At 54.4% G+C, this 13,996-nt stretch overlaps 5 protein-coding genes across 5 annotated transcripts; 2 read left to right on the top strand and 3 right to left on the bottom strand.

Moving 5' to 3' along the window:
- Nucleotides 1-407: 407 nt before the first annotated feature.
- On the top strand, nucleotides 408-2,151 carry fmqD (FAD-dependent monooxygenase fmqD; the record flags this gene model as incomplete). The annotated part of the gene is made up of 4 exons (XM_073729296.1): nucleotides 408-668; nucleotides 750-966; nucleotides 1,042-1,792; nucleotides 1,899-2,151. The coding sequence occupies 4 exons, from the start codon at nucleotides 408-410 to the stop codon at nucleotides 2,149-2,151; spliced, it is 1,482 nt and encodes a 493-aa protein (XP_073582999.1).
- Nucleotides 2,152-4,791: 2,640 nt separating this feature from the next.
- On the bottom strand, nucleotides 4,792-6,282 carry BDW74DRAFT_178853 (uncharacterized protein; the record flags this gene model as incomplete). Its single annotated transcript, XM_073729295.1, has 1 exon — nucleotides 4,792-6,282. One exon carries the CDS (start codon nucleotides 6,280-6,282, stop codon nucleotides 4,792-4,794), a length of 1,491 nt encoding a protein of 496 aa, XP_073582998.1.
- A 3,469-nt stretch (nucleotides 6,283-9,751) lies between these two features.
- BDW74DRAFT_28943 (uncharacterized protein) lies at nucleotides 9,752-10,267 on the bottom strand. Its single transcript, XM_073732428.1, has one exon. It carries the CDS (start codon nucleotides 10,095-10,097, stop codon nucleotides 9,816-9,818), a length of 282 nt encoding a protein of 93 aa, XP_073582997.1. The 5' UTR covers nucleotides 10,098-10,267; the 3' UTR covers nucleotides 9,752-9,815.
- Nucleotides 9,901-11,810, bottom strand: BDW74DRAFT_154544 (elongation of very long chain fatty acids protein). Its single transcript, XM_073724698.1, has 3 exons — nucleotides 11,161-11,810; nucleotides 10,827-11,109; nucleotides 9,901-10,772 (listed from the first exon to the last, which is right to left on the bottom strand). The coding sequence occupies exons 1-3, from the start codon at nucleotides 11,563-11,565 to the stop codon at nucleotides 10,438-10,440; spliced, it is 1,023 nt and encodes a 340-aa protein (XP_073582996.1). The 5' UTR covers nucleotides 11,566-11,810; the 3' UTR covers nucleotides 9,901-10,437.
- A 1,082-nt stretch (nucleotides 11,811-12,892) lies between these two features.
- Nucleotides 12,893-13,690, top strand: BDW74DRAFT_178851 (cytochrome c oxidase subunit VI; the record flags this gene model as incomplete). Its single annotated transcript, XM_073729294.1, has 4 exons — nucleotides 12,893-13,083; nucleotides 13,254-13,299; nucleotides 13,397-13,514; nucleotides 13,572-13,690. 4 exons carry the CDS (start codon nucleotides 12,893-12,895, stop codon nucleotides 13,688-13,690), a joined length of 474 nt encoding a protein of 157 aa, XP_073582995.1.
- Nucleotides 13,691-13,996: the final 306 nt, after the last annotated feature.

Here is a 13,996-nt window from a genome sequence, read left to right as displayed (position 1 = left end):
ACGGGCGGGGGATGGGAAGTCACTCACCTAGAACAGGGGTGGGCAGTGGCGATCATACCAAAAGAAGCAGATGAAGTAAATATACTATATGACGGACTTAATAGTTGGGCTGGGTTCCCTGCAGAATGCATTCGCTTGGCACCTGCAGCTGCAGCACCGGAGACAATTTGAGCTTGGAAAGGTCCCACAGCATAGCTCCGATTACGTGCCGTATTACCATATTGCCCCGGCAGTGGCAACTCTGTACCGTACCTACCCTACGATTCCTTGTCAGTCTGCAGCGTAGAGCGAATCTGGGTTTTAGGAGATGCTATTTAGCCGTGAACGCATCTTTTCCACAGAAGCTGCTCATACGCCAGGGCACCACGTTGACCGATAGTACCCAAGTCTCGTCAGCATTCTGCAGTATGCCATCCATCTTCACGCTCCTACAAGCCCTGGCGCTGCTTGCCACTGCTGCCGTCGTGAACGTTCAAGCTCAAGCTTCAGCTGCCAATTCCTCAATCGACTTCCACGCCTTATTCCGCCCCGTCCTCTCGCATAAAGCCAATATCTACACCCCCGGCGACCCCCAATACCCCGGCATCAACGAGCGGTGGTCGAACCTGCACAACCCGTCGTACGTGGCCGCCATCCACCCGGCGACGGAGCAGGACGTGGCGAATATTGTGCGTTGATACAAGCCCTGCATCTAGCTCATGTAGAAGAAACTAGCTGTGGCGGCTAATGCTTTGAATGGGAATACCTAGGTCCGTACAGCCGTCGCGAACAACATCTCCTTCCTAGCCACCGGGTCCGCCCACAGCGTCAAGCCGGGCTACACGAGCGTGCAGGCCGCTGTGAACATCGACCTCAGTCTGATGAAGAACATCTTCCTCGACTATCCCAACGACACCGTCACCATCGGCCCGGGCGTCACGAACAACCAGGTGTACAACGTCGTCTATGACGTGCAACGGGAGCTCCGTACGTCCACCCCTTTCTCCACTGAGCTATCCAGTATACTATGGTAGGTACGTATAGCTAACACCACGCACGCAGCCCTCAGCACAGACAAATGCATCAGCACGCTGGGCACGATGATCGGCGGCGGCCTCGGCACCCTGCAAGGCGTGCGCGGGATCCTGGCGGACTCTCTGCTCTCCGCGCGCCTCGTCACCGCAACGGGCGAGCTGATCACCGTCTCGCGCACCTCCCACCCATCCCTCTTCTGGGCGATCCGCGGCGCGGGCGCCAACTTCGGGATCGTCGTCTCGGCCACGTTCCGCCTGTTCAACCAGACAAACGGCGGGTGGTCGCTGTACGGGGACTTCACGATCCCGGGCGAGCGCAACGCGTCGGCGTTCGAGCTGATGCGCTCGGTGGACGGGGATCTCACACACGGCGTGTTCTGGGGCATCCTGGGCGGGTTCAACCGCACGACGATGCAGCCCACGCTATCTCTCCGCCTCATGGTCTTCGGCGACGAAGCGTACGCGGCCCCGCACGTCGCCAAAGCCCGCGCCCTGGGTCCCAGCCACGAGTCGTGGGAGAACACGACGTGGAATGCGTACGGCGAGCCCAGCGCCATCATGTGCGAGCGCGGGTGGAGCGCCGATATGTGGAGCTCGGGCCTGGCGCGGACGGATGTCGATGCCCTTGTTGAGATCTGGACGCAGTGGGCGAGCTTTGCGGCGGAGCATGAGTGGTTCAGTGGGTTGTGGATGCAGGAGCGGCATTCGGAGCGCGTGCTTGAGGGGATCCCTGAGGAGGAGAGGGGCGTGTATCCGTGGCGGGATACGAAGGTTAATCTGTGAGTTTGCTTTGCCCCCTACCTACCTACCTACAGAATAGACCTATCCATGTCTACCATACTAAGATCGAGTGGGATATTGGGTTGATCTGACATTGACGCGCAGGGTGTTCGTGAACTACATCGACGACCCGCGGCATGAGGCTGAACTACACGAGTTTATCCGTCCGCTCCGTGATCGGGTGCAGGAGACGATGGGCTTTGAGCAGCGCCATGCGTATGTTAACGAGGCATTTGGGGACGAGGGCCCGGAGGTCTGGTATGGCGCCCATAATCTTCCGAGACTCGTGGCGTTGAAGCAGCAATGGGATCCGGAGGCAAAGTTTGGTCCGGGGATGCCCATTCCCTTGACTCTTTAGGTCCTCATGTCCCGTAGAGTTTATATGTTGGGGATCTTGTCGGCGCTTGATATGGTATTCGCGGTGGAGAAGTATGCACAAGAGCATCATGCCTATATAGTGGCTTGCTACTACCTTATGGTCATGCATGAGTATATATGATGTCTAGCCTTATACATGATCCGAGGCAGTTCTTATGCAGTCCTATTTCAATCATGTTGACTACGGTAACGGAGCAACCTTACTTGGTTGAAGGGCTGTCTTTCCTTGCGAAGAGCTGGAGGCGCAACCATAGCCTTAATTCTGGGAATGCCTACGAATATTCAGTACAACAGGTATTAGGTAGCCTGCCGACTATCGTTTTTCGAGTAGCTTTGAGGTCTCACAGAACCAACCCAGCTCAGAGAAGCTTGGTGACGAATTCTTGATGACTTAGGGTTACCTAAGAGACTCTCAAGCTTACGCAAGTACTCAACGACCACATGTACTTGGATTTTGTTTCAAACAGAGAACCTACCATATTATCCTAAGCGGAGTGGACCATGATGATATATCTATGGTGCCTTGCTGGGTTGCTTGCAAATCTAGACAGGCCGACGACATGGCTGGACCGGGACTGGGTAGGGTATGCATCTCGCGAGTTCGTTAGGTAAGGTTATCAATGCCTCACCTATCTCCAGGTTGGCGAGAGCGGGGAACGCGCAGCTGCTCACACATCTGAGTCTGGGACCCCGATGTTACTAACATTATCCGAAACATAACGGCATGGGGGCGAATACTGGTACTTCATGGGCCCGGTTCGGGGGACCTCATCTCGATCTTACCGTGCCGCTGTAGGGCATCTGATGTCTCAGGTGCCATAATGTCTGGTTAGATATAAATTCTTCTCGTCAGCCTTATTCTGGTCCAGGTGTTCTAGGGCAGCCTATTATATTTTGGTGAGTAATTTAGGTGAGTATGGGGATCGAGGTCTGTGACAGCGGGCGTTACCCGCAAGGACTATCAGCACTGTCCCCTTTGAGGTAGAAGGCGTAAAACTGCTAGCGAGAAACGTAACTACTATAGTATGATCGCAGCCCGGGACTAGGAGTTCGCAACCTTACCAGTAGAGAAGCCGATAATGTTCTCGTCTAGGGAGGTTGGAGCCCACAGTCCAATGCTGGAAGTTAGAACATTTCGATCTTCCCGTCCGTCCCGCTGTCTCAGATTCATTAGATGAAGCGGATTGAGGCGATGCGCGAGTCGGGTGCTACCACCTAGTATTCGAAGCGCCTTTAAGGTACCATAGTAGGTAACCTTGAAGGGAGGAGGCAGAGTGCTATGCCACTCCGAACCCGGTATACCATGTCCAGATGAAGACAGGCCCGATGCAAAGCACAGCCCACTGCGACTTGCATCAACTTGCGGTGATTTTCCGATCGCACAGAGTTGCGACTATGCGTGATATGCCTGGTGCAGCTTCGTCGCCACCGCAGATTCGTAAGGACCCGTCACAGAGGGGGGGTAAAGCCAATGAATGTGCCAACGCCAATGGCCAGTGCACGTTTCGCTCGGGTGAACAGACCAGGCCATCGGGATGGCCGGGCCGGGCTTATGCCTCTGTCATGAGACGGTGCTGGACGGTCTAGGTATGTATTCCTAGCCCTAGGTAGGCGTAGACGTGTAAATGCAGTATCCGCATCGAATCATCGTTATCCTGACCTTAGCCTTGGATGCGTGACAAGGAATCAAATCCTCCTAGGCAACGTCAGAAACAACCAAGGATAGACCAGCGACGATCACCTCGATCAACCGCAAGCCCTTGGCCCAGCCTTGGCCTTGACTTGCCACCGCACCGGGCCGACGGAGATCAAAGCTAATCAGCTCATCATAGTCTCGCAGCTCCACACCGTACTTGTACGTAGACTTCCCAAGTTAGTACCATATCCGTGCTCCCAGTCAGGACTCAGACTCAGCACCAAGCCAGCGAGTCGGTCCGCAACGCGTCAAATGAGTCAGAACTCCGGATTCTCAAACAAGCCCTACCCACAGCGGCAACATGCAATGCAACCTAATCTTAGATACACCAAGCGCCAGGATCACCCGGGGCTCCACGATTTGGAATTCGGAATTCGAATCTTCGATTCAGAGTTCGAGGGCAAGAGCGGGATCCTCAAACACACCCACCCAGCCTGCACCCCAGCCGTGCCGTGTGGTGGCGACGGGGATGCTTCTGAAAACGCTAGAATGCCCGGAACCAGGGAAGACTGTTGTTCGGTGCTCGGTTGTCGCAGATATTCGGGATTGGTCCTGTCATTCAAATTTAACGTTTGTTGGAATCGTCGTGGTTGTTAAGCCGAGGAAAGGAGAAGATCTGGAGGTTGAGAAGAAGTGCTTCATTCAGCAGAGACCACTAGGGTTCTGCAGCGTAGTAGTAGACAGTAGATAATAGTTAGTAAGTATAGTGAGTAATGGTAATAGTAGTACAAGAGTAGAACCAAAATAAGAAAGAAAATAAGATAAGGATAGACATCAGGGCCAGTCAGTCTCCACCCAAGCATAAAAATCAAGACAACTGAAACAAATCGACAGACACGCTAAATGTACAGCCACGCCAAACTCCAACGAAAACCCCAAAAATGAGTAGGGAAACAATAACGAGGAAAGGGGAAAGAACGGAGATTAAGCATTATTCGAGGTTTTCTCCTTCATCACAGACTTCCTCTTCCCGCGGAGCATAAACCCCACAAAGCTCTTCGCCGTGCTCTCTTCTTTATCTTTGGACGAAGAGGACGGCTTGAGCTGTTTCATGCTCTTCTTGCGGCTGTGGGTCTTATCTTTGCTCTTCTTCGTCTCCTCTGGAACTTGTCCCTGTGGGTTCAGCTCCGCCCGTAGACTGCTGCTCGAGTAGCTGTGTCCGCCCATCGGCATGGTACTGGAGCGCGATTTCACCATGGAAATTGAACCCCGATACGGGACTGGCGGGCCGGGCGCGCGTTTTCCTTGCGCTGCGGACATACTGGAGATGCTGTAGAGTGATCCAGAGCGCGAGCGCATAGCTGATGACACTGAGGAGGCGTAGGGACTTGGACTGGCGGTGCGGGAGGGAGGTTGGCTTGAAGAAAGTGGGAGTGAGTAGGTCGAGGACGCGCAGGAGTCGGTGTATGTACTCTGAGACTGCGACTGTGTAGGGAAAAGCGAGAACGTCGCTGTGCTTGTAGCCGTGCTGGTAGCCGTGCTCTGCGCTGAGGGCGGACGGCGCGGCGGCTCCTTTTGTAGCCTTCTTCGCTCTGTCACTGGTGTTTGAGGACGCGAGAAGGACATTGAGCGGGCACGGAAGGAGAGAGGGCGTGGGACTTCAACGGCCGGCGCGCTCATGGGCTCGTACTCGTGTCTTTGGGGTCCGCAATTCCGCAATGTGTCGAGGGCGCTGAGGCTTCCTGGGGTCTTTGTATGTACTGGTCGCACTGGGTATTGGTATCGGCTGCGGCCGCGGTCCACGGGTGTTTCGGCGAGAAGGGGCTGGGACTTTGCGGCGCCGTCATTGGAGTACACCGAGCCGGAACTGTCTGATGCTGCGGAGGGGGAGGGGAGGTCCAGTTCTCGAGGCGATGAAGAAGGCGAGGACTCGGTTGGCGAGATTAAGATTAGATTAGGGCGTGCGTGCTCGACGTAGGTAACCTGCTCGGCAACGAAGACGTCGTTTTCGTCGTCGGAGTAGACGGAGCCTGAAGAGGTCGAGCTGAAGGAGTTGCGGGGGGAGGTGAGTGGTTCTGAGGGGACGTAGACGGAGGGTTGCAGGAGGAGGGGCGAGTGGAGGGCGCTGGGGGTCGTGGAGTCTGGGGAGGGGAGTTCGATAATCATGTCGTCGTCGTCGAAGATGGTGCAGGGTTCCGTGACAAAGGTTGCGCTGCTGCTGCGCTTGACGGTGTCGATGGACACAGGGCGAGATTTGCTGGATGGGAGCGAAAGAAGTCGGGGGAAGACTGGACGGTCTGCTGCTGGCTCGAGCTCGGTGTCGCTGACGCTGAGGATGGAGTCGAGGGTTGCCGAGCGCTTGTGATCGAGGGTCGAGTGGCCTTCAGCCTCGGAGATGTCTTCTTCTTCGGACTCGTAGTGGCGTGGCAGAGATTGGTTGGCGTAGCTGAGATCCAGAGCTACGGGGGCGTACATGGTGACAGTCAATGTCAGTGGAAGAGAAGGAGTAGAATGGCCGGATCACTACTCAAGTCACCAGGACGATAAAAGGGTGAAAGTAAGAGTCGGAGGAGAGAATAGAGTAGACAAGATGAAGGCATAAGAGGATAGGAGAGAAGGTTAATGAATGCAGGCTCTGAAGAATGGTCAGGGATGCGACGAAAGGGGAAAGGCGCGAGGATATATTAAAGATTAATCAAGTGGAGCCGGCCTGGATAAGAACAGCTTAGGTGAACGTGCAGGGAACAGGCCATAATAGGAGGAGCGACGTAAGCTGGTCCTTGCCGGGGATGGGGATTGAAGAGGGGGAGGGGGTATGGCCCGGATGGGGCATGGCATGGGTCCTGGGTCCGAGTGGAGGCCCTTGCAGATGGAGGACTCGGATAGTACGGAGTATGGCTATTGGGGTGTGAGTTGACTTGACATGTCAGTATCTACTCTCATTATTGAGTCTGTCGACATGTAACATGACAGGTAGCAGCACTCTTGTGATAGAATACCGATGGGCAGAATGATAACCCTAATTCAGCCGCCAAGCCGCGAGCTCAACCTGATACACGCCGCAGCAGCAGATTGACTGCCCCGGTTGCTGTCCAGCCAATCGGAGAATTCTCTCTCGGGAGCTTCCTTGCTTTGCTCTGCCCACGCTCATCCGATCGCGGGTTTCACATAGCGAGCCCTCTACCTAGACTAGGGTGGTCGCTGTCAAAGGGTTCGCGGAATTCGATTCCTACATACTCTCCCTTTTTCCTAGAGGGGTAAGTCACTGACTCAATACACGATTATTATTCTATCACTCAGAACCTAAGTCAGTGGACACTGCCGGGCTTATGCAGACTCAAAAACGGCCATGCAGGAACGGTTGCAGTGTGAAACCGTACCTGGATGGATCATGGGTGGCTGGCACCCAAAAACTTAGCCTGCTTAGCTAGCTCTACCACCACCACCACCCCCCCTAAGCTTATGCAGAAATATTCCCCCCATCCCTGAAATGTGACCTACTACACTTTGCAGCTGCAGCCATTCATGCATCCTGCATAGCGCATGCCCTCCTCTCCCTCTGAAGTCTGGCGCCTCGCTCAAGAGTTAATCCTCGTCGCCCTGCCCTTGCGTCCACGCCCTCACTCTATTGGTCCAGTCTCCCAGCCTCAGCGCTTCTCCAAGTCTCGATGCCAGTGCTAATCATGAAACAGGTACCCCAGAGCTACACTTGCAGAGTTGCATCATGCATGGGCCGGGCTGTGTGCCCAGCCTCCCGCTCGTCAACGTCAGCGTGCAAAGCTGCGGTTTCAGATCCTCACGATGCGATGCGACGCTGGGGTATCGACGCCACGAACGTTGAGGATGGCCTTGGCTATGGCTTACTAGACAGTGAGCTATGTCAGAGTTATCCCTTCATTCGCTTCGCTTCGCGAGTTTGCTCCCGATGAACCCGGACGGATAGGGGGCTCTCTTCTCACCGCAAGAACCGGTCTATGACAGCTCCGAAATCACCGACTCATCCAAGAACCATGGAATGAGGGGATAATATTGCGTCGGCCATCGTCCGCAGCCAAGAGGTCGCTTCGAGCGTGAATCTCAACTCTCGAGCTAGCGATCTGACAGGTCACCGTCCAATCTCCAACGCAACCGAGTCCGGATCCGAGTCCGGATCCGAGTCCGACATGAATAAGATGGATTAGTCGGACATCGATGCAACCGCAACTGCAGCGTCAGTGCGATCCCTGTCATGGCCTGAAGAATTACCCCTGACGAGCGACGGCGACGAGGAACCATCCGTCCAGGAACAAAGTCCGACTCCCAGGCCCCGTGGCCTCAACGGCAGACGATAGCCAGCAGCCAGATTCCTCAAAGAAGACAGCTTGCAAGGGTTGATTCGTGGGTTGCTGTCAGCCGAGCCTTTCTCATCTATCTGCTTCTCACTACTGAGTAGCTACTAGCTACCTATCCCCAGCGACCCGGAGCGCCAACAGCCTTTTAGCCTTCGTCAAGCCTCCCGTTCCGTCAACTGCCGACTCAAGCGCTGCAACGCACCCCTCTCGTTCTCCCGCTCGCAGTCACCCGTCTTTCTTGAATCAACGGTTCCTGTACCTGTCTCGTCTATAACACATCCAAGAGCGTCGTTGAAGCCAAACCGCTAACATGAAACGCGCCATCCGCGCGGTTCCTGGATGCACCGCTCAACCTGAAACAGGGGAGCAAAGCGAACGCGAACTCGTCCGGGCTACCCGAGTCAGCCGAGAAAACTTCGTATTCGTGAACTATTTTTGTTCTGCTCCGTGTGCTATTGATATCGTATATTAAGACAGATTGCCTGTTTGTTGGATGCGACTGCGCAGTGCGCAGTGCGGAGTGTAGATAGCCGTCCATCACCAAGTACCATCCCAAGCAAGAATGATAAGCTGGGCGCTCGAGCAATTCTGCAGAATTCTAGCATGATCAACAAACTCTCGGGACTCGGCGGATTTTCACTACTCTGATTTTCATCCTCAGTCTGATTCTCCAGCGAACACGGCCGAACCTTGGAAGCAAGCGATGATCGTCCTTGGAGTGGACATGCGGGCTGCGTGTGGAGAAGCGACAAGAAAAACGCTTAAATATGGGTCTCCCCAACGGGTCGCGGGCAATCAATATTAATATGGAAAATGCTCGCTAACGCCCTGACTGCGACTCCGTATTGTGGGCTTTGGGGGTGTTATTGATTTATATATAGATAGCTCAGAGCGTTGGGAGTGGCATGTCTCATATCACGTCACTTGGTCTCGGAGCCGTGCGCTTGATATCATATCGTATCATGCCATCCATCGGATTCGGATGTCATATATCAGATTCTCCGCTGTTCAGGGTCAGGGTCTGTATAAAATCCTCCCTTGTTTCCGCGGTGTGCACTTGATCTTTGAATGTTGCGCTCAAGGGATCTGCTGGGATTGAGATGCACGGCATCAGCTGGTGCTCGAGCTCGAGCTCGGGGTTCCCAAAAACGGCTCCAGTCACTGCACTGAACTGCGCTGTACCTGAGCGCCGTGCGTTCCTCGTCTTCATCGTGCTGGGAAGTTTATGGGATACCTAGGCACGGGTATGCGGTGCAACCGAACCCCGGGCGCCTAGGTAGGCCAGACCGTTAGCGTCGAGGTCAAGGTCATGGAGAAATTCTCTGGGACGCACAGAACAAGGGGTGGCAAGTTCTTCAAGTGTCGAGCTTGTGCGCGCTCACGGGCTCTCATGGGACTCCGGAACAGAGTCGATGAGATAGATGCCTTTGAATCGGTCCGTCTCCCATGCAGTCAGCTCCACCTTAGCGTCCATGAACGTGCCTGGTTTTCCGCTCGGTCGCCATGCCGGATGGGGCTGCTTCTTCTGCGGAAAAAACTTGGTAGGTAACTAGTAGTGCGACCACCCTAGGGCTAGAGTCGGACTGTCACATCGAGTCACAGTTGCACGGACCTGGGGATATTCTGCTAACGATACGTGCGACGGGTGTCCGCCTCCGTTGTAACGTTGGAGTCGAGTCACCTGGCCCTTGATGGTCTAGGCTGTGGTCGGAACCGGGGTTTTTGCTGCGATGGAGGGTGTCGTACGCCATGGCGATGGTCGACGCGGCTAACATCATTAAAGATTTTATTCTCATCTGAAAACATTATATACAGAACAAACAGACCACATATTATCTTAGGTTGCCGCCATCTATAGATACTAAGAATGTCAAAAGATAACGGGAAAATCTGCAACCAGCTGGAAGAGTTGAAGAGAAGAAAAGACAAGAAAGGTGCAAATGCAAGAGACCAAACCATCTGTAGAATACACCGAGAACAGTCAAGGCAGGTAACCGTTCCGTGAAATTATTTTAACCTTCATGCCAACATCCAGTAGCTTGCAACCCGCCAATGCCACAAAGGTCGCTGCGACATGCATCATCTGGTCGTGCAAAGGTGACCAGGTCATCAGGGTCATTCATTAAAAGTAGTACTTCGACACCATAATACAATCAGGAAAGGGACCGTTCCGGCTTGGCTTCAAGCGTCGGGGACATCCACGTCCGTGGGCGACGCCTGGGGAGGACCGAGAAACTCGCCGCATGTGGGTGGACTTGACGAGCTCACATGCGTCGAGCATTGTTGTACTCGTTCGCATTTACGCCTTGCGAGAGCGGGTGACCGGGCCGTTGGAGCGGCCAGTCGAAACGGCGGATCCGTTAGACTTCTTCTCACTGGAGGGAGAGGCAGGAGCGACCTCGTAACGCGCCATATCGATAACAGCCTGCTTGCCAGTGTTGCGGCGGGGACGGCCGGTCTTGGCAGCCTTGTTGTAGGTGACAATGTAGAAAGAGATGAAGAGGACGAGGTAGGAGGTGAGGATGCCCATTCCAGCGAAAGCAGCAAACTCCTCGCCGGCGCAGTTGCCCATGTTGGGAGCCCAGGGGAAGTAAGTAGACGAGAAGTAGGTGTAGGAAGCGAAGTAGACGAAAACTAATGCCGCGGTTAGCCGAGTTCACAGGGGAGTCAAGCGCGCGGGCAACTCACCAAGGTCAATGACGAACTGGACAATCTGAAGGACAGTGATGTACTTCTTCCACCAGATGCGGATACCGCGAGCACTCTGAAAGTAGTACCAGTACATGACAACGTGGACCAGCAGGTTGATGGTGATGGGAACCCATTGGACGGCAGTCAGACCAATCAACTGAGTGTAGCAAAGCAGAGCGGTGGCGCCGTGGTGGTAGGTGTGGAGAAAGGTCAGAGGCTTCTTCTTGAGGAAAAGGAAGACGGTGTCAATGAACTCGAGGTACTTGTTAAGGTAGTTGAGCTGGCCTTGTTAGCTGCGGCTCCAATCTCGCGCGCGCGACGAAGCACTCACATAGTACAGGATGATCAGAGGCTGGGTCCATCCTCCGCGGTGGTCGCAAATGGCGTAGAAAACGCCGTGGTTCCAGAGGGTGGGAAGAAGCTGCTCGACGAAGAGCGCCAACAAGATCGCGCTGACGGTGGTCAGGATGAAGTTGTGGATCATGAACAGGGTGTTGAGCTTGAAGGCCGGGCGGTTCTTCATGATCTCGCGACCACCGAAGATGGTCACGTAGTAGACAATGAGCATGATCGCGGTCTCCTTGAAGGTCGACATCGGCGTCACACCCTCAACGAACTTGAATTCGCTGGCAGGGTAGCCCATGACGGCCTCGTAGGCCTTGTCGAAGATTGGCCATAGCTCAATTCCGAAAGGCCGATCGATGGACGGCTTCTGGATATTTTGCAGGTATTCCATTGTAATTATGAATCGCGTCGAGACGAAATTGCGCCGAAGGACGGTTGGGCTGGGGAGAAAGGGAGGAACGACTGATCCAATTTTTTCTCGTCGGACGCTGACAGGGGCAAGGACCGCGATTAGAAGGAATTAAAGGCGATGCAAGGCAGAAGGAAGAAAGAGAATGCCGGAAGCAAAGAAGGAAAGAAAGGCCCCGAAAGACGACGCCGAGGTAGAGAAGCGAAGTTGTTGAGGAAAGAGTTGAAAAGCGTGTCTTTTTGGCCGGTCGAGGTCGCAGGGTCAAGGGTCAAGGCTGCTGTCTCCGGCGCGTCCGTTGAGTGCCGAAAGCGGTTTAGCCTGTCGATAAAGGGGCAGGTCACGTGCTCTTGGGCTATCTTTTGGCCCGGCTGCCAAGGTCCTATACAACTATGAAGCAGCAATTTGAATCTCGTTAATTGTGTCGCTATTCATTGTTTATACTGCTGGAAATAACATGCTATTCTGCCTGATGGACGCTCTTCCAATATGCCTTGTTAGAAGGGCAGACGCCCCGTTGTATCATTTTCACATGCACGGCCCTCAACAAATTCGACTCGAACTCGGCATTGGTAGCACTCGATAATTAGATTAGGCCGAATCATCTAATGCAAATGAGGCCAGTCTCTGCGGTACGGCGTAGGTCCCAGCCATCAAATTGGTCTTGCTGACAGTTGTAGCACAATAGTCATGCTGTTGGCCTCTACCGCTGGGAAAATATATATTGCTGCGTGGGACAGTGGTTCATCAAAAAGCCAAAACTTTTGGCAGTAAACGTAGGCGGAAAGATATACAGACAGTACAATAGTAACGCAGCGTGTCAAGGCCTATTCTCAAATCAATGTTTATGAAGCTCTTTGTAGTTACGAAGTACTATCGTCAATCACTTGTCCTGAGCCGGAGGCATCGTTCATCGCCCTGAAAGCGATCCTTGGAGTTCGGAATCGGGACGGAAGATGCCGTGTAATTCCCGAGCAGCCAATAAAAACCGCTAGTCTTGCTGACGTGGTCCAGCCAATGAGATCTCCTAGAAAGAAATCATGCAGCCTCAGGCCGCATCCGTATGCCAAGCGGCATATTCAGGCATTAGCCAGGCACCAAGGCATCAACAGCCGGACCAACCTCAGCCAGCTAAGCTGCGATGACACCTGCAGTTTCTGCCTTAAGGCACCGAGACCTCACACCACCCATCCGGCGCCCGCAAAAAACCCAGCCTAGCGTCTCCGGCTCAACCTCGACCTCACCATCTCGCCCGTTCCCCCCAGCGTCAATTCGTCCCCTCCACAACCCCCCATCCACACACCCCCTCGCTATGCCTTCCATGCCCGTCTTCCGTCTCGCGACGCGCGCCGTCCGCCCCTCCGGCCTTTTCAGAGCTCCTCAGCTGTCCCGGGCCCGCGTCCAGACACCCGCTGCTTTCGTCGGTCGCCCGGCTTTCAGCACCTCCATGAAGCTCCGCTCCGGCCAGCACGACGACGAGACATACGAGCAGTTCTCTGCTAGGTACGAAATCATATTCCGAGAGCCATTGGGCCTTTTCCGGGTCGCCTGGTGCCGCGATTGAGCGCCGGTCGGGCGCAGGGGGACGGACAACTCACCGGCTGGTCTGGTTCAGGCCTGGAATTGGCGGGATGACTTGCGATAAACAAGCCGCTAACTTGCTGGTGTACTAGATTCGAGAAGGAATTCGATGGTGTGCAGGATGTTTTCGAGCTCCAGGTATGTCAATGCCGGCGAAGAACCGGCTCCCTCCGTGTCGTCATTCGTCATCGTGCAAGCCCACAATCCGATCTATAACTGACAACGCCGCTTCCAGCGCAACCTGAACAACTGCTTCGCCTACGATCTCGTCCCCTCCGTCGAGGTCCTCTCCGCCGCCCTCCGTGCCTCCCGCCGCGTCAACGACTTCCCCACCGCTGTCCGCGTCTTCGAAGGTGCGCACCACCCACCCACCACCTAATCACAAAAAGAATTACACTCACAACAAACAGGTATTAAGGCCAAGGTCGAGAACCAAGAGCAGTACAAGCAGTACCTCGAGGCCCTCGAGGCTCTCCGTTTGGAGCTCGGTGTTCCTCTCCGCGAGGAGCTCTACCCCGAGGAGGAGTAAGTGTGACGCCGACACGCAGAATAACGTAAATTTCCATGTCCATGGCTGTGTTGTCCCCGTCCGGCCGACGAGATAGGAAAGCTGTATACATACTCTAGAATGCAGTGGAAGAGTTGTGCTGCTGTTTCGGGTGTCGATGGAGGTGCATCATTGCTTTCTATACCAGTGCTACGACGAAGCCCCCTTTGATCTGTGATCTTTTCTCCTTTTGAGCAGCTGTTGTACTCTACCGAAGACATCTATAAAGAAGACATTGTTTTATTTATGCTTGAACCGTTGAACGTCATGTACAGGGGTTGGCTCAGG

Source organism: Aspergillus multicolor (assembly GCF_047715735.1).
Source record: "Aspergillus multicolor strain CBS 133.54 unplaced genomic scaffold BDW74scaffold_15, whole genome shotgun sequence".
Taxonomy (NCBI): domain Eukaryota; kingdom Fungi; phylum Ascomycota; class Eurotiomycetes; order Eurotiales; family Aspergillaceae; genus Aspergillus; species Aspergillus multicolor.
Note: the sequence above shows the minus strand (reverse complement) of the source record. Positions and strands in the feature narration are given on the sequence as shown.

Excerpts from the sequence above, each read along its gene's own strand:
- BDW74DRAFT_28943 (XM_073732428.1), bottom strand. The coding sequence starts at position 10,097 with ATGGTTTGGTCTCTTGCATTTGCACCTTTCTTGTCTTTTCTTCTCTTC.
- BDW74DRAFT_154544 (XM_073724698.1), bottom strand. The coding sequence starts at position 11,565 with ATGGAATACCTGCAAAATATCCAGAAGCCGTCCATCGATCGGCCTTTC. Across the intron at positions 11,110-11,160 it reads CTCTGATCATCCTGTACTAT|CTCAACTACCTTAACAAGTA; the intron begins GTGAGTGCTTCG and ends TAACAAGGCCAG. Across the intron at positions 10,773-10,826 it reads CCAGTTCGTCATTGACCTTG|TTTTCGTCTACTTCGCTTCC; the intron begins GTGAGTTGCCCG and ends CCGCGGCATTAG.